Consider the following 24,380-nt stretch of genomic DNA (forward strand, 5'->3'; position numbering starts at 1 on the left):
GCCAAGGAAACAAATTAAGGATCTTTTGGTCGGGCCGGGTTAGGGGGTAAAAGGGCCGTAAAGAATTTTCCAGAGGAAAACAATAATTGACTTTTTGCAATAGCGTGTTGTTTATTTGGAAATGAAGATTTCAACAATATTGTACAAAACTTGCATACCTCAATATTGTACAAAACTTGCATAGCTCAACAATATTGTACGTAACTAAATAAATGATTGTGAATAGATATATAGCAAGTCAAAGTTTGTGAACCACATTGCAATTTTTATTCTTGGCTCACTTTTTGAGCCTATCATTTGTTTTAAGTATACATAAATTAACATGAATAATATGAATAGTTTCAGATTTCTCCCAACAAATTTGACCTCATAACACTAATTTCCTTTGTGAATTACGATATTATGTTTATCTTCCTTATTTTAATTTTTGTAACAAATCTTTAATGTCGTTGTTAATATTACAAGAAATTATAGTCCATTTAATTTACCCTCTCTAATGTATGTTTTTATCTAATTAATTTTATAAATGAATTATCTTTCTGCAGACTCTTGACCCGGGCATGTTGTTGTTGTTGTTGTAAACAATGAGGAAGTTAAAATCTAAATATATAGCAATTATTAACGATATCTCCAGTTCTTCACCATATCCATATATATAAATAACGATTCTGGGGTAAAATGTATTGATTATTCATTGGTGCTTGGCGTGAAAACTTTTGGGGAGCAAAGTCAATACTCAACAAGGGGTGCATTATCATTATACAACAAAATTGAATTACATAGTAAGTTAATGTCGGGGTGTTCGGAAATGATTTGAATTATTTACAGTGTTGAAAGTTGGTAAGTTTGGTGAATGTTTTATTTGGATACAAAAGTTTATACTCCATCTGTCACAATTTATGTATACTTTTCGCTTTCCGAGATTCGAATTGCATGAATTTTGACCATCATTTTAAGATGTCTTTTTTTCCCTCCACCAAATTGATATGATAAAAGTTACAACTTATAATTCTTTTCATGTAGTTTTCAAATATATAAATTTTAATTTTAAAATATTGAGTTAATCTATTTCAATTTAACTTCAAAATTTAGTCAAATTAACTCTTAAAAAGTGAGAAGTATCACACAAATTGAGATGAAGGAAATAAGCTGATATGCAAGGCAATAAGAGCTTTTGAAAAAAGATAAGTTAATAATTAAGAAAAATCATCGCCATTAGGTTGTAATTTATCGATAAAATAGTACCACACGAGGTCAATATGACTGAGTTGATAAAGGAAAATGCAAGGAGTGTTAACGGAATAGAGAATATGATTAGCAGAGATTACAACCGATATTTAGAAATACAATATGGATCTTGCTTAAGTTTAACGAGTTCTATTTGTTTTAAAAACAATTTAAATATTTCTCTAACAATTTATCTCTTTTCTTAATTTAGGTTACTGTCGAAACCTATTTTTGGCTTGAATGTGAAAGTTACAACTGGTGTAACTAAGGAAGGTTAATATATTTGTTCTTAATAAGAGATGCTTTTATTTGTCTATAAAAATTGGTTCCCAGTTGTATTAAGGAAAAAAAGTTGATTCAGAGGATGACGTGGTTCGTTGGTTTTGCAGATAGATTTATTTGTATTTGATAATCACGGTGTGGAAAGTATTATACTTTGTAAATATAAGAATTACTTGAACACTAAATTGGCTACCACATAAATCACATTTTAATATGATTACTATTCTTTAAATTTTGTCCACGCATCGCGCGGATACGTATACTAGTTACTGTAAACAAGAAACAACTACTAAGTATAGGGAGCAAATTGATATTCAAACAATATATTAAAAATTACAAAATACACAATTAAGTGCTTTGTTACCAATGTAATAATAATTCAGTAACAAAACAACGATTGTGTACCCGTTATTAATGCAGAAGATTATCACAATCCATTTCGAAAAATTGCTCCAAGTCAATTCTATTTCTCTGGGAAATAGAACACTGATACCCACAAACTAAATGCATCTTCAATTTGTATGTGTGATTTAAGAACTCTAGATATATTTTTCTCATCGTAAAATAGAATGTTTTCTTCTTAAAGAAGAAGATAAGAAGCAGTTTTGGGAGAGAAGAAACCGTTTACTCAAATAAATTGACCCATGTCTTTTAAAGTTACCTGTGGTGGTAACTCATTCGTAGGTAACTTTTTATTCTTATCTTACTAATCAGGTCGTGTCAGTTCAGTGGCGGATTCAGAATTTTTATTACATTGATGCATCACTTGTGGGAATTTATCCTTGTTTCTCTGAATAAAAAACTTAATATTCAATCAAGTACACTAGTTAGAAATAGGTGCCAATAGATAATATTAGATCAATTTTAGAAATATGTACATAAAATATCTAATTTGATGGATAGATCACGGGTCCACGTGCACCATGAATATGGCTATAGGTCAATCTCTGTAAACGACCCACAAACATATTGTTACTTTGTACGTGCACACTTACTCAGGTGATATACTCACATCCTACATTCCAACACAACTGCAATAGGCGAATATATTCACAAAATCTTTGGTTAGCGAATTTAATGTGTAATCCACATTCTTCACCTTGACGGGGAGTATTACAAGAAGAAGAAAAATTGGAATAGGACTCTACCTTGTAGTTATTTGATATTTAGCATGTAATCTTATCTAATTTAGTGAAGATTAACTTAAGATGATTTGTATAGCTTATCTCATACTTATCTCAGACTCAAACTTCTCCTTGATGTATTTGACCGATACATACAATACTACTTTGCAATAAGTATCATTTTTGAGAAACAATTCTCAATTTTTTCCAGTTTCGTTAAATTATCTAACTTCACGAACTCTTAATTTATCAAAAATTATATTTGGACTAAATAGCAGATTAATTCCTCAAATTTTGTTACATCAGTAGGGTAATTTTTAGGCTTTAAAGCGTGTATAATTTATATTTAAGATATTAATTGCCCCACTATGAATGATTGTTATTCAGATTGACAATAAACGTTACATGATACAAAAAAACCTTCAAAATCTTCAAACAACAATTCATGAAGATATTCCTTTAAAACTTCTCTTAAGAATAAAAGGAATTTGTTAAAATAATTGTTCAAAAAGGTTAAAAGGAGGGGATATGGATTATTCGAAAATCTATGAACAAACACATATTTAAAATGCCAAAGAGGGTGAAGTTATGATTGAATAGCACTTGTTAACGCAAATAACGATATCTGCTTTTTTTAATGGTACCTTTTTCAGACAAAGTTTGTTAGTTAAAAAATACGGAAAAGGATCAAATATACCCCTGAACTATGAGAAAAGGTCAAATATACCTTTCATTATACTTTGAGTTCAAATATACCTCTACCGTTACACTCTGGGTGCAAATATATCCTTCATTTTAACGGAGAGACAAGTCTATCGGAACACGAAAGCTTCTTTTTCCCTCTGCGAGAACTGTAAAAATAAGGCAGAGCAAGAGTAGAATGCAGAAGGACCAACTGTGTTTTAATTTGTTCACTGTGTAATCTAAAAAATGAAAGCCCTATAAAACTAAAAATACATTTTTGTTATTACAAGCGGAAAATCATTTTATTAAAATTGCACAAATTGAAGACGAAGACCCGCAGGGCTGCATGTATATACAATTAGTGTTGTAATAGAGAGAGAGATAGAGAAGGGATTTTTCATCTAAGCTTATCGTACTGATTTGTTTCTGTTACTTTTTTACTTCTTGCTGTGATTTTATCTAAATTTTCTTTCTGAATTATCACTTGCAGCTATCTTTTCTACTCTTTAGTGAAACAATTTGCAGTTTTCGCTATTGTTTTAATCTTGTTTGATTTTTGGGTTTTTGAGAATTCAGCATAAAGGAATATGGCAGATGATTTGGGAAACTGTAACTAGCTCCGACTATCGGCAATGGCCACAGATGGTCAGTGAGTATTGGCAGCTGCCACTGATGAAGCTTGGCTTAATTTTCAGAAATGGATATAGTTCTTTTAATTGGATATGGAGTATGGGTTAGATATTAATTATAGGTTAGATTTTATTAATTAGGAGATAATTAAGATGGACCAATAGGATGATGACATGTGTCTCTCTGTTAAAATGAAGGGTATATTTGCACCGAAAGTATAACGGTAGGGGTATATTTGGCCCCAAAGTATAACGAAGGGTATATTTAGCCTTTTTCCGATAGTACAGGATATATTTGGCCCTTTTCCGTAAAAAATACGTTTTCTCCTACCAAGCATCACGACAAATACCATTTGAATTAAATAGAAATAAGCAAGTGCATTAGTGAAATTCAAAATAAAATAAATAGATAGATTCATCGATGAAATTGCTATATATATAGATTCATTGATGAAATTGCTATATATTATCTTTAACAACTTTTAACTTTCTTTCAAAACTTAAACCTTTATCTTTTTGGTTTCTCACCGGCGTCTGGTACTTGCATTATAGTCCAATTATATTCGGATTCGTGCCGCGTAGGGCCCATTTCGGGGGGAAGCGCTCCTGCCAATGATTTTTCATACCCAGGACTCGAACCCAAGACCTCTGATTAAGGAAGAAACAACCCCATCCCACTGGCCACTACACCACATTCTTTGGCGGTAAACTTAAACCTCTATCGACTGGCCTAATGCCTACCGCTATTCCATCAACCGCACCAATGTAATATTTCCATCCTCTTTTCCTTCTCTCCCATAGTAATAATTTTTCTTAAAAAGTTAAGCCAAAATCTTTCCTCACAGAGAAATATCATCGTAAAAAAAGCGAGAAATCAATTTTAAGAGAAAATTAGATTAGCTAACAGGGTGCCCGGTGCCCATAATGTTTCTTGAGATAATGGTAAAAAAAAAAAAAAAATAATAATAATAAAAAAAAAAAAACTGTGCTATTACTTTTTTTACAAGTTTCACACCTGAATTATAAATTGTTCTCTATTTCTACCTGAACTATCACTTTTTATGTATTTAAATACATCTAGGTGATAGTTCAAGTTGGAAGATGGAACAACTGATAATTGACCTAATCTGCCTCGAGATGTGTTTTAATATATAAATAGTGATAGTTCATATAGGGTAATGGACAACTAATAGTTAGGGATCGTTTGGTACCCGGTATAAGGTATCGAATGGATTCGGTCTTATGCATGCGTGAGGAAGGTAATGAAAAAAGAAAGAAAATAGGTTCTCCTCTCTTAGGAGCCGTGTGAGATGAAAGTCTCATGCACGGTTGTGAATGAGAGAAAGAAGTGAGGAATAATCTTTTCGACTCTGACTCTCCCACTCCAATCGTTGCTTTTCTTTCTGTTACTTCCAACGAAGCTACTTTAGCTTCAACCATGAAATGAAGCCCAAACTTAATTTCTGTATATATCCCACCTTATCCCATTAAATTTGAAATTATTTTATTTCACTTCCTAGATAGATAAATTAGTCCTAAGGCTATAATTACAGAATTACAATTCCTGGATAATTTAGTACGCGTACCAAACGAGCTTTAGGTATGAAACTTGTGAAAAAAATGACAGTATGTTTTTGACTATTTAAGTCAATTTTTGTTTAATAACTTCTCACACTTCCCTTCTCGTCACTATAAACGCACGGTCTCTCTCTCAAAATATGTATCGTCTCCATTTCTCTCTGGCCATCTGAAAAGCTGCTTGATTCCCTTTGTTTATTCGTTCTTGTTTAAGCCGTAAGAATTTACCTTTTCTTTAAGCTGTTTTTCTCTTCTTCTTTTTCCCGTTTAGAAGATGGTCATCTTCGCTTTGTTATTTTTCCTCTTTGGCTTGCCTAAAATTTCGTAAAGAAAGGAGTTAAATGGTCAAAATCACACCTGAATGATCACTTTTTCACGAGTCTAACATCTAAGTATTAAAACATACCTCTAAGCTGATTTGTATCAACTAGGTGTGTTTTAATACATTGATGGTGATAATTCATGTCGGAAAAGAGAACAACTGGCGTGAAACTCGCGGAAAAATGATAGTTTAGGTGTGTTTTTGATCATTACCTCTAAAGAAAAACATTGGATATATTGCATTCTGGGCGTATTCTTGCTGTTCTATTTTTGGATTCTTGATGAATAACATTTCTGCTTATTAAAGATCCAATCTTTATTTCCCAATTTTTCATTTCAGGTGCATTTCATATATTTTGAAGAAAGCAAGTTTTGTGTTGTGAGTTGTTATTTTCAACTTGAGAGTTCTTGCCTTTAGAAGGAAACAAGTCATCACTTTCCAGTTTTGGTTCTGTTAAGCTTTTTATATTCAGATTTCTAGTGTTTGAAGACAATTAAGGTGGTGGAAAACTTGAAACATGGATATTAGCCAAATGCTCGACAACCCACCTAAGAATTTGGGTCATCGACATGCTCCTTCAGAGATGTTTATGCTTCCTGATGATATAAGTTTTGATAGCGATCGTGGTGTAGTCAGTGGACTGGATGGACAATCTCTTTCGGATGAGACTGAGGAGGATTTCGTCTCTATGTATCTTGACTTGGATAAGTTTAACTCTTCATTCCAAGTCGGTGAGTCATCTTCAGCGGCAGCTTTAACACCTTCGAGGACTGACAATGCCAGTGAGATGCTTATTTCGGGCAGAGAAGAGCCTTCTGCAGCTGAGATTAAGAAAGCCAAGTCAGCAGCAAAGCTAGCTGAGCTCGCTCTTAAAGATCCGAGACGTGCTAAGAAGTAAGTCTCTAAATGAAAGTTTTGTTGCTCCTCATCATTTGCTGTCTTTGACATTATTCTCTATTTAACCAGTATTATAGCTTGACCAACCATTGGATTTGCTTCTATAATAGTTTTCCTGCATGAGATAAAATCCTTATGTGTAGTTTTGGGAACTGAAAACGGAAGAGGTGGGTGGCTAAAACTGTGAACATCCTAATATGATCTAGATATTATGCTGCAATGTTGTTTGTTAAATGAAAACTTTCTGTGTTTGTTGGAATTAATTAGTGTTTGATTGGTGGTGAGTTTTGAAGAATTCAATTCCTAGCAATTTCTATGAAGCTTCCTCTAAACCTATGAATGACAAGGGATGCTTCCTCACACCTAGGAGTCACCTTCCTCTCTCACCAACCATTGAAGCTTCCTCCAAGCTTCCTCACACCTTCCTCCTACCTTCCTCTACCTAGTTTTGGTCTATAAAGAGAAGCTTGTAAAGCTTTCTATAAGCAGATATTAGATCATCACAGCACAACCAAGAAGAGTTGTGTAATATCCTTGAGAGATTTGTGAGGTGTTTTTTTTTTTTTTTTAGAGTTTTTTGTTAGAGCTTGTATGTCTCTTATTTCTATTCTTGAAAGTAATAGAAGTATTTTTCTCTCATATTAGCTTGATACTTTAATTTCCCCAACAAGTGGTATCAGAGCCAAGGTTCTGTCTGAGTATGCTCTGTGGTTGCAGCATAGTCTGAACTTCCACATCAGAAAAGAATTACCTTGGTGCTCCTGCATCAGCTGCCACGTTACCGGTCAGTTTTGTAATTTTGAAAAATTGCAGTTTGGTCCCTCAATTTTTTTTGAAAATTATTCAGAAGGTGAAAAATGACCATTGACGAGTCAACTTCATCTTCTGGAGCTATGATTATGCTCACGGCTACCAACTACACGGCTGTTGTGGAAACCTCGGATGGAAGATTTCCTCGGTTGTAAAGACCTTTTGATCGATAGAGTGAAGGGTATTAATCGACCCGCCCAAGTCAATAGAGTGGAAGAAAATTAATAGAAAAACTATTGGTCAAATCAGACAATGGATTGACCATAGTGTCTTCCACCACGTTGCACAAAAGAAATCGACGCTTATGCCCTTTGGAAGAAGTTGGAAGACATGTACCAGGCCAAGACCGCTCGGAACAAGGCCCCCGATGAGACGCCTTGTCGATATGAAGCTCAAAAGTGGAACGTACGTTGCCGAACATACCGGTGAGTTCCAGTACGGTAAATCAATTATCTTGTGTAGAAATGCCACTTGGAGACGAAATGCAATCTCTACTACTTCTTAGTTCCCTTCCTGATAGTTGGGAAACACTAGTTGTTACTCTCAGCAACTCAGCCCCAGATGGCAAACTTACCGTGTACGTGGTCAAGGATGCATTGTTCAATGAAGAGGCAAGAAGGAAAGACATGAGCACGGATCGGACTCGTGCCACTTGTGACGGAGAATCGAGGAAGATCACAAGGAAAACAACAAAGAAACGATGAGGAAAATGGCAAAGTAGAGGCAAAAAGTCGGGGAGATCATCGGATGGCGGAAACCTTCTTATACTGCCACCATTGCGGTATAGAGGGTCACGTGAAGAAGAATTGCTACAAATGGCTAGAGGAGCAAGGCAAGAAGCGAGTTCTCGACCGAAGAACAAGGGTGGTGAAGCGCTCGTCACAATCTCGGGTGATGTAGCATGCTTGCTACCCATGATGAGACATGCCTTCACGTCTCGAAGAAGACACGGAATGGGTGGTAGATGCGCATCCTACCACGTAACTCCCCACGGTACTACTTCACGACATACAAAATTTGGAGACTTTGGAGCGGTGAAGATGGGTAGTCCGGTTCCTGCGGAATAGCGGAATTGGTGATATACAAATAAAGATAGGTACGGGAGCACAATCACTTTGAAGGATGTCGGACATGTGCCGGATCTTCGGCTCGATCTCTGTCGGTGGTATCTCTTGACAAACAAGGGTATGAAAACCATTTTAGCGAGGCACGTGGAAAATGTCAAGGGCGTTTTGACAATTGCTCGAGGACATGTTTGTGGCACATTGTACAAAACGCATTTGAGAATTTGTACGAACGGCCTCGACATTTGCGGAGGAGGCTTCTCGGGATTTATGGCACCGAGAGACTCGGCCACGTGAGCGAGAAAGGGTTGACTACCTTGATGAAGAAGAATCTTATCAATGTTGACAAGAACTGCTGCTTATTTCCTTGCAATCATTGTCTATTTGGTAAGCAACACGAGTATCATTTAATTTCACTTCAACAAAAAGATCGAGTTGTTAAGTTTGGTACACTCGATGTACGTGGTCTTATGGAGGTTGAATCACTCGGTGGAAGTAGATATTTTCTGACTTTTATCGATGATGCTTCTCGGAAAGTGTGGGTGTATTTCCTGAAGACGAAAGACCAGGTGTTCGAGTGCTTCAAGTCATTTCACGTCTTGGTGGAACGTGAAACAGGAAAGAAGCTGAAATGTCTCCGATCTGATAATGGAGGCGAGTATACTTCTAAGGCGTTCAATGCATATTGCAGAGCATATGGCATTCGACATGAGAAGTCAGTACCACGCACCCCTCAGCACAATGGCGTTCTTTGAAAGAATGAACCGGACTATCATGGAGCGTGTCCGGAGCATGCTGAATATGGCTAAACTTCCAAAGCCATTTTGGGGAGAAGCAGTCAATACCACATGTTATCTCATCACCGATCACCTTCGGTACCACTCAACTTTGAAGTTCCGGAGAGGCTATGGACGGTAAGGATCCTACATACTCGCATCTTAGAGTATTTGGGTGTTCATCATATGCGCATGTATCCAAAGAGCTCGGACGAAGCTTGATGCGAGAACTATCCCATGCATTTTCATTGGCTACGGAAATGAAGAGTTTGGATACGAGTTATGGGATCTAAGGAAAAAAAAGTGATCGAAGCGAGGGACGTTGTGTTTCACGAAAATCGACAATAGAAGACATTGAAAAATCCACGATGTCTCGAAGTCAAATGAGGGTGCTCAAGTTTCAAATGAAGCACCAGAATTGTTCTTGAGAAATAATGACGAAGTGCCAGAAGAAAACTCAGAAGCAGAAGAAGATGAGGAGACAGAAGAGAGTCTTGAGCAAGGGGAGCCACAACCCGCCTCACGGAACCATCACACGACACGGATGATGGTAGTTCTTCTCGGATGGCTCCATTTGCTCGTAGATACGACGAGGCCATATACCGTCAAAAAGGTACTCGTCGTACGAATACCTTTTGCTTGCGAAGATGGAGAACGGAGAGTTTTCAAGAAGCGATGTCTCATAAGGATAAAGCAAAATGGCTGATAGCAATGCGGGGATGAGTTAGAATCTGCGGAGAAAAAATCAAACTTATGAGATCGTAGAACTTAGAAAGGGAAGAAGACGCGAGAAACAAATGGGTGTTCAAGTTAAAGAAGGATGCAAGCGGACAAGTGGTGAAACACAAAGCTCGGTTGGTTGTCAAAGGGTTCCAGCAGAAGAAAGGAATTGACTTTGATGAGATCTTTGCACCAGTTGTCAAGATGACCTCAATCCGAGTTATACTTGGCTTGGCGACAAGTATGAACTTGGAGCTTGAGCAGATGGATGTGAAGACAGCATTTCTTCACGGAGATTTGAAAGAAGAAATCTATATGCAGCAGCCAGAAGGTTTTGAGGTTTCAAGTGATAATCTCGTGTGCAAGCTATCTAAAAGCTTGTATGGTTTGAAGCAGGCACCAAGGCAGTGGAATAAGAAGTTTGACTCATGCATGAAGAGTCAAGGCTACAAGAAGACTACGCGGATGAGTGTGTATACATCAAGAGACTTCCGGACGGTACCTTCATTGCTTTCTTACTATATGTAGACGACATGTTGATCGTTGGGAAAGACCCAATGAAGATAAACCAACTAAAGAAAGAACTCTCTAAGTCTTTTGATATGAAAGACTTAGGGCCAGGCTTCAACAAATTCTTGGGATGCAAATCACTCGAGAACGGGAAGAATCGCAAGTTATGGCTATCTCGAGAAGTACATTGAACGGGTACTTGAGAGATTCAACATGAATAATACCAAACCGTTAGTGTTCCACTTGCGAATCACTTCAAGTTGAGCAAAAGAACATGTCCCACATCAAGGAAGAGATCGGGGAGATGTCGGCGGTGCCCTATTCTTCGGCGGTTGGAAGTACGATGTATGCCATGGTATGCACGCGGCCGGATATCGCTCATGCGGTGGGTACGGTGAGTCGGTTTCTCTCTAAACCCGGGAAGGAGCATTGGGAGGCAGTCAAATGGATTCTCAGATACTTGAAGGGTACCACGAAGTTATGTCTTTGCTACGGTGGAGCTGATCCAGTCTTGGAAGGCTATACAGATCTTTGATATGGCCGGAGATATTGATAGTAGAAAATCTACTTCAGGATATATCTACACTTTTGCAGGGGGAGCTATTTCACGGCAATCAAGATTGCGAAGTGTGTCGCTTTATCTACAACGAAGCGAGAATACATTGCGCTTTGCGGGCGGTAAAGAAATGTTGTGGCTAAAGCGCTATCTCCAAGAACTTGGGATCCGGCGAGAAAGAGTACAAGATACATTGTGACGGTCGAGTGCTCTAGACTTGAGCAAGAACTCCATGTATCATTCATTCCGTACAAAACATATTGATGTTCGGTATCTTGGATACGCGAGACGATTGATCAACAAGCTGTTGAGACTAGTGAAGATCAACACAAGGAGAATCCATCGGACATGCGACAAAGGTGGTGACACGAGATAAGCTAGAACTATGCGGAGACATAGTCGGGATGCTTGTTCTGAATATGCCTGGAAGGGGAGAATTGAAGAATTCAATTTCCAGGACATATCCAGTTACAAGCAAATTGAAGAATTCAACTCCTAGCAATTTCTATGAAGCTTCCTCTAAACCTATGAATGACAAGGGATGCTTCCTCACACCTAGGAGTCCCTTCCTCTCACCAACCATTGAAGCTTCCTCCAAGCTTCCTCACACCTTCCTCCTAGCTTCCTCCTACCTAGTTTTGGTCCTATAAATAGAGAAGCTTGTAAAGCTTTCTATAAGCAAATATTAGATCATCACAGCACAACCAAGAAGAGTTGTGTAATATCCTTGAGAGATTTGTGAGGTTTTTTTTGAGTTTTTGTTAGAGCTTGTATGTCTCTTATTTCTATTCTTGAAAGTAATAGAAGTATTTTTCTCTCATATTAGCTTGATACTTTAATTTCCCCAACATCTTTTTCTAGTTCTCTGCTGTCCCTTCTCCTTAAGAAGTTGAATATAGTTACGCGTGCACAAGTTTACCTTTAAGAACTAAAAAGCAGAAAAACATCTGTTTGGATCCCTTGGTATTAGCTTATCTTGGCCTTGATTGATGGAAGGACATCTAACTACCAATGTCAGTCCTCTCTAGGTAAGAATGGCAAATTTTGTATGAGATGGAAGGCTGGGAGCGTAGGATAAAAAGAGAGGATACAAAAACCTTGATAACAAAAAGGGAGAAGATATAAAAACAAAACCATAGTTTCAGATGTTTTCTTGGGTTTGGGGGTGGGGGTTGCAGATGAGAAACACTAGTGTTATTCTGTGGAGAGAGCTGAATAAATAGTGAAGCACTAAATGAGATAGGTGAATATTACCTGGCTTTATAAGGCAACTAGTATATCTACCCGCGCTTCGGGCGGTTGTAAAACAAAATCCAAAGTTCATTTAAAAAAGAATACCTTCCTTTTTTGACAACTTTTTAGTTCCAACTTTCCATATGGCATGTTTAAGACCATAAGATTAAAAGAAATTTTGGTACATTCTACATATCTTTAATTTAAGACTACAAGATTAAAAAAATTCTTTATTTTCTTAAACTCCGTGCCAAGTCACAATCAGACAGACAAACTGAAATGGAGGGATATATTTATATTTCATTATGTTGTTCTCTGCACGGCCCAATTTTGTAGTGCCGAAACACACTACCTAGTGGGCTAATTCAATAGATGAATTATGTATCCCATATAACGAGCTGAGTATAAAATTATAGACTAGGAATAATTAAAATAAGAAGAAAACAAAGACCAACAAATTAAAATTTGTGTTCATTCTATTTGAAGTTATGCTCTTCAATTGATCTGTCAGGAACACTCCTCAACATGAAGAAAACGGGGAGAATACCAACAATAAACCGATAATGAACTTCATGGTGGTATAATTAATCTGGAAGCACAACCCCATGGTGGATATTTCTAATAATCTACAATTAACGAGCTTAATTGCAATATGATCATCTCTAGAATGATAATAGCAGGCGATAATTGAAAAGAAAAATGAAAAGTTTCAGAGAGTTTCTTCCTTTTGCTTCACTATCTAGTTTCCATTTCTCCAAAACTTTATTCGTTCGTCTATGTTTTAGGACTTCTTGACCCTGTTCGCACAAATTTCAATTAACCAAGAAAGGTGAAAAGAGGAAATGGAAGGCGAAAGGTAAGCAATGTGCCGTGAATATAGACTAACAAAATAAATAGGATAAATAAAAGGAAAGAGAATAAGAAATAAAGGCTATAACTAGGTTACGTACATATGAAACGGGGCAGTTATTTCTAGTTGTTTACTTGTTGTTTTCGCGAAGGGTGAAGTTACATTCTGGAGCTTGGCAAAAGCTGATTGTTTTGTGTTAGGACAAATATTTCGTACGTATTTTCTCTCTTATTCTAACCAAGCCCTTTTGTCAATTTCATCATATAATCTGTGTTAAGATTCATATTCTATGTGCTGAATTACCACAACCTTTTTTATGGAGAAGGGTAGAGGGATGGGTCCATTATTCACCGAGTTTAGAACCATGCACCAAGCGGCCCCTCAAGATTTCTTGGTTATAAAAAAGATTTGCAGCATTTCTGTCTGATGGATGAACTAATCAAATGCAACTATTATTCACTGGTTTGTGAATTATGTTAAAGAACTTAATCAAAAGTAATCGGAAGCCCTCTTATTCCTTGGAAGAAAAACTGGAGGCAGGAAAGGAATTAATACTAAAATATTGTCCGTAATTAGTTGTAAGAAAATTTCCCAGAACACCTCACTTTCCATGTGACATCATCCACATACAAATATCACCTGTTTTTGCTGCCGTCATCCATATGTCAGAAGCGGCGACACGTGTGTGCATACCACCCTTGGGCGATAAAAACAATGTGCTCTCTTCTTTCTTGGGCGATGAAAGCAATGTGTTTCACGATGCGCCCTAAGAATACTCACTCAATTTATAAGCCTCTTCCTTATCAGTAAGCAAGAACTTGAGTTGTAGGGTTCAAAACATTTGATCCATATTGAGACTGATCTCATTGATTAAAAGGTAAATCTATTAATTTATGTGGCTGCATTTGGTAAAATGTGGCTGCATCAATTCTTTTCCTTTCTTGTTATTTAGATCATAGTTAGGTTTGTGTTCCATCGATAATCATTTGCATTAATTCAACTGTCGATTCCACCTTATAGATGATATAGGCATAAGATTTTTTATACTCAATTGTGTCGCATGTCTCTCTGCCTCAGTTTCTTCCTTTCTCTTTGCAGAATCTAGTAGAATAAATTTGGTATTTTTTGTGTGTATCTCTCAATTGAATGAGTAAAATCATATTCAGATGAGATAGTTCTGATTTTCCTTTACATAATCGGATTACTCATCCGTTTTCAGCTCCTGTTTGCTTTTTTTCATCTTAGTTCAAAATTGTTTAGCTTGGTTGATTGGAAATCTATGTTTTCCATTGTTCATGAATGATGTTAAATTTACTGAAGAAAGGGAAAACTGAGTTAGTTCTGTTTAATCAATTCGTTGGAAATGAGTTTATACTAAAGAGGTAGATCTGATTTCGCCCGAGTCAATTGCTGGATTGAGTTGTGAATTTTTTTTTGCTGAACTGAGTTCACTCACTGGTGGATAAAATATAGGTTCTTCGTTAATACTTATTTCAAGAATTTCAATGGTTACAAGAGGTAATAATGATGTTGTTCTTAGTTCTATGTTGAAGATGTATTTATATTCATTCCCTCTGGAATTAGAAAAAAAAGAAAAAGAGTTATTATTATTTTATTTTTTTTGTTTTTGTACATAAATTGAAGATTTATTTTTCATCTGATGTGGACACTGACATCAGAAAAATTGAGAGAGCAAGATCAAAATAAATATCAATAGTGGACAAGTTTATTTTTTAGATTTTATGGTAGAACAAAAATTGATGTGGAACATATTTTCATCTGATGTGCCTAAAATTAACTGACATCAGAAAATGTGACTAGACAACTAGCAAGTTCATGGAACATGACTCTAGATCTCAGACAACTGGTTAAACTGGAAAGTCTGGATAACCGAAAACATGAGAGTACTGTTCCGTTGAATGATAGCGATCCATAAGGCCATAACTGTTGGGGCAAGAATTAGTTACAACATGCTATGCCATGCATTTATTGATGCATATATTGTATTCCTGTCTGTAGCTGAAATCTTCTGTATCAATATACAGGGATGATTATGTCTAAAGAGTCTGAGACAATGCGCACCAAGAGAGATTTTTTCTGTCTGATCTCAACCCAATTGGGTGGGTATCCATAAGCCTCGTATGCACATCACAAGTGTCTGACACCATTTCCATCAGCTAGGGGTGTTGGCACAATCTGGCTATTGTGTATAAGTGACATAATATGATATTGGGCAACTATGGTTCAGTAGAAAGTTCTATTAGGTTTTCTGAAATCCTTTTTCATATGACATCCTATTTTCTTAATATTAGTTCTGTAGGCATGGTACGCTCTGGTGCTCGGTTTGTAAGTTGCATTGTGGGTTGTTAGTCTGAAGCTAACTGTTCTAGGATACCTTAGAATTATGAACAGTTCTTGTGTGGTATCTGTTTACTGCATGTTGTATATATTGCTATTTATTCTGGGTTTCTTAACTTTCTCTGCCATCTGACTGGTGCTCTTAAAGCAAACTATTAACTCAAAACATCTGTATTCAGCGTCTTAATTCTCTTTAGTTCAACCGGAGAATTTTCTGTTTGCTTGCTGAAGTATCTTCTTATGCTTGAAGCTAGGTATAGAAACCCCTTTTGCCTCGATAACAAGCTTAATGTCTTAAAAATTGCTATGCTACAGGATTATGGCAAACAGGCTGGCAGCTGTGAGATCAAAGGAAAAGAAAATCAGATATATAACAGAGCTCGAGAGGAAAGTGCAAGCTCTGCAAACTGAAGCGACTCCTATGTTTGCTCAATTGACATTGTTGCAGGTATATATCAGAGCTTGCACAGCTATGCAGTTCCCTTTTCTCCTCTATTCTTTTAATTTTTAAGGAACGGGTGTTTGTTACCATCTAAAACAAAGGGTTTTTAAGGAACAGGGTTGAGTGTGATTAGGCTGGCAAAATGGTTAAAAAAACAAGTAACTATTCAATCTGACCCATTAGATATGGGTTGGATAGCCGACTTTTTAAAAGTAGATCAAATATGGATATTATCCACTAAAAAATGGATATCCAGATAGATAATTTGGATATCCATATTATCAAAAGTCATTTGCCTGCTTGTTATTTTTAATAAGTTCTTGCTTTCTGGGAGTCTAAGCTTGTTTTGGCTTTTAACTTGTGTTATCAACTCACTGTCCTGAAGCCATATCCATATTATCCATCTTTTAACCCATTTTTTGTCCCTGTTTAGTATGGGCGGGTCACATATTTTATCCTTTTCTGTTTAACCGGTTTTTGACCGCCCATATCCATCCGACCCACCCGTTGGCCACTCCTAAGTGTGATTGAAGAGATGGACATAAGTAAATCTTTGTTTGCTTGGTCTTGTATATGCAATATCTGCATATGAATGTACATACATAAATATGTATTCAACTTATTTTGTTTCTCTTATGTCTAATACATGCATATAAAAGCTGGATTTTGAAATATCTGCATTTGTTTTCCATATGGAACAGAGTGATACAAATGGTCTGGCTGCGAAAAACAGTAACAAATGGTCTGGCTGCGAAAAACAGTGAACTTAAACTGCAGTTGCAAACAATGGAACAACAGGTGCACTTGCAAGTCGGTAAGAAACTAAACATGCCATCGTCTTCCCTCCCATTAGCTGACTAGTTTTTTTCATCTCTTGCTCTTACTTTGGATGTTGAATAGTTCTTCCCCTCTCTCTCCAACTCTGTGATTTTTCTGGAAAATGTTTCCGTTCTATCAACGTCCTCTTCAAATCTATAAGTTCAAATAATTCATTCTAATTCAAATAGGGTTACTATTTAGATTGCGTGCAAATTTTTGGTGGTGGTTATCAAGTCTATTTATAGCATATTTGGCCTCGCTTCTCCAAGGCCAAAACTGGTGCTTTTTTTGTCAAAGTTGAGGTGTTTGGCCAAGCTTTTAGGAGAAGAAAAAGTACTTTTAAGTAGAAGCAGAAGCTGTTTTTGAGCAGCTGAAAAGGTAGCCAAACACTAATTGTTGCTCAAAAGTGTTTTTCAAATTGATTAGCCAAACACAAACTGCTTCCCACCAAAAGTACTTTTTTGAAAAACACTTTCGAAAAAAATATTTTTCAAGATAAGCTATGTTAGAAGCTTGGCCAAATACACTATTTATTTATGGAGAAAGTTGAGCGAAATCAAAGTTGAAATACCTCTTCAGCTTCACAGTGAATGTCAGATTGACTTCTATGGTTAAACTAATGCAGTATTTCCATAGTTTTCTACTTATGCTCATAAGCACATAAATTAAGGCAACTCCAAAATCAGTTGACCTTAGAAAGCCAAACTTATATTAGAACTGGTTGACTCAAGAATTAAACAATCTTTTGCAATTAAAATATTACATGCATTGCAATAACTCGAAGTGAAGTCTGCGAATTGAAATTTTTTTTTTGATAAGGTAAATTTTATTAAAGGGAAAAGAGTAAAAAATGCCTCTCTACTTTGGGAAAAGGACTAAAAATATCCTCCATTACAAATTTGGGTCAAAAATACCCTTCCCGTTATTAAAGTTTTTAAATATATCCCTGTCTTGACGGAATTCCTAAAATAACCCGATTTCATTTTTAAACCCGCTCCATTTAAACCCGACCCAACTACATAAAAAACCCATATGCGACCAACATGTTCCCAAGTCCTACATTTGGAGCCAAAAAATGGGTTTTTTATTTAGTTGGGTCGGGTTTAAATGGAGCGAGGTTTAAAAATGAAATCGGATTATTTTGGGGATTTTAGGGATATATTTGAAAACTTAATGACAGGAGGGGTATTTTTGACCCAAATTTGTAATGGAATATTTTTAGCCCTTTCCTAAAGTAGAGGGGTATTTTGACCCTTTACCCTTTATTGTACCAAAGAGAAAGTACAACAAGAACAGCCCCTGCCATACCAGGGAAACTACAAACCCCAATCTCCTCTAGAAATTCATATATTGCTCCATATTTTCCATAACTTGTCTTTTACACCAAAAATACAAATTTATTAAGCAACTATTCTTAATCCTAGATACGTGCTGCCTTTTCCTTTCAAAGCAAATCCTGTTCCTTCCAGCCATATTGTCCAGAACACACACAGCAGAATTGTTCTCCAAACTAGTTTTTGAGCTTTACCCATCCCTTGGTGTTGCCATGAATCCAACAGGCTCTTCACACTAGAAGGCATTGCCCACTTTACACCATGGAAATTCACAAACTCCCAAATTATAGCAATAAATTAATAGATGATTGACTGGTTGACACATGTAGCACCTATTACAAAGAGTGATTCCTTTCTTCAAACTTCTATGAGTTAAACAAGGTTGACTGCAATCCAACCAAAAAAAGCTACTTTAACAGTGATCTTTTGCCAATCTGGTGGATCAAATATTAACAGTGAAGATACCATCATTGTTTGCTGTCCAGATTAAAGAGTCTCTCTTGTTATCTTCCAGACTAACAGTGTCCACCAATTGCATCCATTGAGCAAAATCATCAACTTCCCAATCATTGAGGCCTCCTTAAAATCAACTATTTAGAATTCTGATACACTTCCACTCTTGTTTGTGCATACACTTCCACTCTTGTTTGTGCAGCAATTATACAGAGAAGGAAATTTTGATCGAAAACTTTCACTTCCCAACCATATATCTGACCAAAATTTAATATGATTACCATTCCCCAATTTCAGTTTCACGAATTGATTGTATTCACTCCATAACTTGCTGATTGTGCTCCACACTCCCCCCTTTGAAGAAGACTGAACCACGCGAGGAGCCCATATGTCCTTCCTACCATACTTGGCATCAATCTATTGTTTCCACAATCTATTATTGTTATCATTGTATCTCCACAGCCATTTTGCTTTTGTAACCTTAAGATTCCTCATTCCTAGTCCCCCTCCTTTCTTTCCTTTGATTACCTCCTGCCATCTGACCAAATGGAATTTTTGTTATCCGCATTGCCTTCCCACTGGAATTTATGTCCCATAGTATTCAACTTTTTCTCTATTGTTGTTGGCATTTTAAAGAGTGATATCAAATAAGTTGGAATACCATCCAACACACTATTGATCAATGTAAGTCTACCCCCAAACGATAAATATTGTCTCTTCCATGGTACCAATTTACTACTACACCTATCCAGGACCCCCTGCCACAAGCTTGAATCATTCTTATTTGCTCCAAGTGGTAGTCCTATCGTAACTGCTCTACCTTACATCCTATTTCTCATCAATACAATGGTCAGTATTGAAGTGAATTCTTTTGTTTATAATGTTTTGGTTCTGGAGGTTTGGTTTGTTCAAAACTTCAACTGTTTGAACTTTAAAAGCTTTTGTCTGTGTAACCAAGCGATTCCATTCTAGGATTGATTATTCAGAAAATTCACATTGTATTGTCTTGATAGGCACCAGTATATTAGGTGCTATTTTGCTTAAGTGGTATTAGTTTCCTAAAAAGTTTGAATAGGCATGTATTTTTAACAAACATGATATCCTCAAGAAGTGATTTTAAGTTGGAGTAACCCTTTCCAATTCTAAGAAAACATTCCCAAAATCACCTCAGGAAGAAGAGTTTATCACATTCGAAAGTAATCTGGGGTTTGCGATAGATTAAATTCCAACATTAAGAAAGAGATGATTCAACAAAGTAATGATTTTGTTGAGTGAAACTAACACAATAATCGGTATAGAAAACTGAAAACGTTATTAATATTCTGACAAGTTAACTCAGGAAAACCACCGTGAATCCAGTGTTATCAAAACACAAAAGCGCAAAATGCTCTAAGGTCCTTTGCGCTTTAAGCGCAAATAAAACGTTAGCTTCATTGAAAAGGTGCAAATGGAGAAAAAGATACAAATATGTATGTGTAGTCCAAGATCAATAATAATGAGCATAAATAACATATATATGGACAAAGAAATTGAATTTTTTTTACGATAAAGTGAAAATCAATTGATTATTGTCGCATCTTCAAGATTATGCTCATTGGCAAGGAAAAATATGCCTTGGAGCCTTGATGACGACATTGAAGCGCCCATAAAGCGGGGCGAAATGCTGAACATGTTTGCGCCTTGCTTCAAAGCTTAAGCGCATCTCTCGTAAATCCTAATTCAATCCAACAATCCCACTGTGTAAGGCCGTCATATCTTCCCATTAAGGTACTTTTGTCAAAATTAAAGATAGAGACAATGCCATTCCAAAACACGTAGCAATCCTGACTCAACCAGGACCTTGGTTTGTTGCTAATGATAAAAGAAAGTATGGTAAAATGCCCTGAAGAACTTTTGTTTCAAAGGATAGTTGATTGGTTAAGGCATCGGAGTAACAATGTGAACGTTCCAAGTTTGACTTTCAGCTACCAACACTAAGTGTGAGCCCATTTGCTCCAGCCTTATCAGGTAGAATTACCCAACACCTATGCTTTTGGGCAAAGCTGATTGCTAAATTAGTTGAAGTGCGCGTGCATCTTGACTCAGACACCACCGTCATTAAAAATACTTAAAGTTCTTTCAAAATGCTAGTTAGTTCAACTAGGAGCTTATTTTCTTGTTCTCAATCTGAACTACTTGAGTATCTGATAAAATACTTCATAGTGTACACAAAATTTCATTTTATATGAACTCTTGGGTAACTTATTCATCATTCGATTTAGCGGGAAAGGGAAGTCTTATTATATGAGAATTGGGTTGTGAATATATGGAAGTTTTTCCTTTTTCTTTCTCTATTCGAACACGAACGAATACATCAGCCTTTCTCTGCTGCCTTTCCTTCTGCCTAGCAATATTGGCAATGGCTTCGACAAATCTATTGCAATATAATTCCATTCCATTGTCATGGATACTTAAGTTTTTTCTTATATCTACACAAGTTAACTACCTACTAGCCCGAGAAATATGAGGAATAGGTGCCATCACCTTCTTTTTGTCCATTTAACCATTAGAAGAGCAAGTATTCCCGCAGTACATCCTGGAAGTTAATGTAAATTGTTCTCTATTTTGGAGTGGATGAGACTAGAGTCGAATGACTTCATTCAGTTTGAAATATTCATAGCTAGTTGGGTTGATTCTTGCTCTCGTCTGCTTCTAAATTTAAATGAATAATTTTGGGTGTCTTATTGCAGTGTAAAAACATAAGAAATTTAACCTCATTTCTCGGTGACATCATTATGTTGTCTTGGCAAGTTATAGCATAAGTGATCTGAATTATTCTCCATTGGATTAAGCACATTACTTAAGAGAAAGTTTTAAAGATTAGTGTTAAGGAAAGTAAGCCTGAAGATAAAGCTGTTTGTGTGATTTTGCAATCTCTTCTCAGTCAATTAAAGTCCAGCAGTTTGACTGAGCTTTAACAATGTCGGGTGTCACTGAATAAATGCCAAATTAGCCTAGGTAGTGCACGAAAAAAAATAAATGGGCTGAACTTCTAAACCGCCCTCCTGCTCCGAGGGAGAAAAAATATGACTATTTCTATTGTGCATTGATTGCGCAACATGTTTCTTTAGCAATTTTTTATTCTCAAACTGCATCTTAGTCTTGTAAAAATTCACACATAGGGGAACCCTGAAGGAATAGAGGTGGATGTGTTGAGCACCTCGTTAATACAAATGATTAGGAGCTTCCACTTGACTATATTAGTGATTAGGGGTCATTTGGTTATTGGTTAGAGTTATGAAGGTATTACTAATGCAAGGATTAATTATGCAGGGTTTAGTGTTTTTTTTTTTTTTTTTTTTTTTAACTAACGGTGAATTTACCAAGTGAGAAATGTACAGCTCGGAAAAAAACAAAATACATAAAATAATACATAAATTTGCTCATAACTTATACATGTATTAGGTATGCGGGATTCTAAATTGCTAATCAAACACAATATTGGGGGTGTTGCATTTTATAAATAGCAAAAGAATGCTCCAAACATGATACCGTATATGCAGGATTTAATACATGAATAAATCACCTCTTAATCGTATGGTGTTCCCTGCTCTCTGACTTTGCAGTAGTGCTTTTTTTGGGTTCTTAAATGCATGACATAAATTTGACATTGTTCTAAAGTTCTCTCTTTTTGTTCTTTTTTCTTTTCCGGTCTATGTAGCGTTGTATGATGCACTAGCGGAGGAGATGCAACATCTCAGAGTGCTAACTGGCCAAGACATAGCAAATGCTGGATCAGTGATGAACTTTCCAGCTTCCATTGGAAGCAATCAGCAAGTTTACTCTAAGAACCATGCAATGCATGCATTATCGACTGTACAACAGCTTCAACAGCTCCAGATACATTCTCACCAGCAGCAGTTGCAGCAAGTTCAGGTTCATCTGCTAAAGATGACCATTCTTCTGAGATCAGAAGGGATTGAAAACTGCAGGCAATGAAGAGTTAAGTGTACGCTCGAGTCCTGATGATGTCATATAGCTCATCGTTGATTGTCTTTCATCAGCTGCTCCTGCATTTTAGTGCTTCCTAGGGTCTTAGTGATGTTGCAGTTGAAATCGTCTAGCCGTACTTGTTTTGCATATTGTCGTATTCAACAAGGACTGCTTCATATGACTAGTGTCTTTAGTATTAGTTCGTTTTGTATCTAAAACACTAAGCAACTGCAGTTTCTTTCAGTGTTTATCATCTGTTCGTCTTACAGCTGGTTGCCAAAGCTCAACAATGGAGCCAAATGTTTCCTTGGTAATATTGCAAAAGCTTTCCTGGAACCATGAGGCTCAACTCGTAGGAGTCGTTTGGTTCACGGACAAAGTTATTTCGGGATATAGTCCTGCGATTATAATTTTTGGACTAATTTATCCCACCTCTCAAGTGGCATAAAATGACATCAAGTTTGAGGTATAAATTTATCTTGGAATTAGTTGTACCTTCAACCAAATAAAATATAAATTGAATCTCAAACTTAATCTTGGATATCTACCTTATCCCATGAACCAACAACAACAACAACAACCCAGTGAAATCCCACATCGTGGTGCAGGGTAGTAGTACAGACGTTAGACGCTTACTCCTACAAGCGCAGACTACTGCTTCCGAAAGACTACTAATAAAAGCATAAAAAGTAAGATAAGGTTAAGAGATTCTAATAGAGATTCAAAGCGATATGGAAGAAATAATGCAAGCAAAAAAGACAAGATAACACGGAGATAATCACAACACAGGAAATAACAGATAATAGCAGAAATCGGAGCAGAGAACACAGAATAATCAAAGCATAGGAAATAACAGATAATATCCCATGAACCAAAGGAATCCAAAATATTATTTGTGCAACACCTTAACCCTGTTGTCTTTTCTTTTTCCTTTTCTGCTTTCGAGCACTTTTTCTTTTCTGAATTCAATTGCCAAATTACGATATTAAATATTTCTAGGACAGAAGATGTCATTCAATTTTAACAGAGACTCTATAAGGTACCAACATAAATAAATAATTTACAAGTCTATAATAATCAGTTAAATAATTTTCTTTTATAGATCAAGAAAAAACTTGACGACAGTCGATCATATATGCTGATGGAGTTTCTGATAATGAAAAATAGAGATAAAATTATTGCAATGAATTGAACAGTGTTAATATCGTTAAACTAATTTCTCTACCTGTATACTTTTAATTTTCATTTAATAGCTCAAAATGTTTTTAATATACATATGTGATTAGTAATAAATGAGTTTACATACAAAGTTTGTAATTGGATTTGGATTACCTAGCAACATACTAACCTTTAGATATTTTTGTACCCTTTCCCAAACTTAAAGTTTAATCATTCTTAATAAGCTAAGAATTAGGATTTTTGGTCAAATATGAATATGCGACTGACTTTCCTAGAATATTGACGACTATTATACCATCTGAAAACTAATTCAAACTATATTTCACGTTGGATTAATTTTAGGAAAAATTTCGAGTATTCCCCTTGTTTTGCTTCGTTTTAATGACCTCCCTCCGTTTCGTAATATTACGGCTACCTCCTTTATTTTAACTTTTATGTAACATCTATTTTATTCTATTTATTACTAATAAAAAAATAGTATATATGGACTTATTTGCCCTCCCTAGCAACATATCTTTTGGTTAAATTTTATTTTATCAATATCTCCTTGAAAAAGTTATT

General features: G+C 36.2%; 1 protein-coding gene across 2 annotated transcripts; it reads left to right on the forward strand.

Annotated features, from left to right (window-relative positions):
* The first annotated feature begins 6,190 nt into the window (after positions 1-6,190).
* Positions 6,191-22,906, forward strand: LOC132030379 (probable transcription factor PosF21). Of its 2 annotated transcripts, XM_059420001.1 has the most exons (4): positions 6,191-6,740; positions 15,936-16,070; positions 16,794-16,876; positions 22,369-22,906. In XM_059420001.1, exons 1-4 carry the CDS (start codon positions 6,364-6,366, stop codon positions 22,644-22,646), a joined length of 873 nt encoding a protein of 290 aa, XP_059275984.1. In that variant the 5' UTR covers positions 6,191-6,363; the 3' UTR covers positions 22,647-22,906. The 2 variants fall into 2 exon arrangements, 1 of the variants encoding a protein (XP_059275984.1); XR_009408036.1 differs by lacking the exons at positions 6,191-6,740; positions 22,369-22,906 and adding an exon at positions 13,890-14,139 and having other exon boundaries at positions 15,936-16,068; positions 16,764-16,796.
* The last annotated feature ends 1,474 nt before the right edge of the window (positions 22,907-24,380 follow it).

Source organism: Lycium ferocissimum, chromosome 1, assembly GCF_029784015.1.
Source record: "Lycium ferocissimum isolate CSIRO_LF1 chromosome 1, AGI_CSIRO_Lferr_CH_V1, whole genome shotgun sequence".
Lineage (NCBI taxonomy): Eukaryota > Viridiplantae > Streptophyta > Magnoliopsida > Solanales > Solanaceae > Lycium > Lycium ferocissimum.

Coding starts and splice junctions, on each gene's coding strand:
- LOC132030379 (XM_059420001.1), top strand. CDS start 6,364: ATGGATATTAGCCAAATGCTCGACAACCCACCTAAGAATTTGGGTCAT. Junction 16,071..16,793: donor CAATTGACATTGTTGCAGGT/ATATATCAGAGC, acceptor GCTGCGAAAAAC/AGTAACAAATGGTCTGGCTG. Junction 16,877..22,368: donor ACAGGTGCACTTGCAAGTCG/GTAAGAAACTAA, acceptor CGGTCTATGTAG/CGTTGTATGATGCACTAGCG.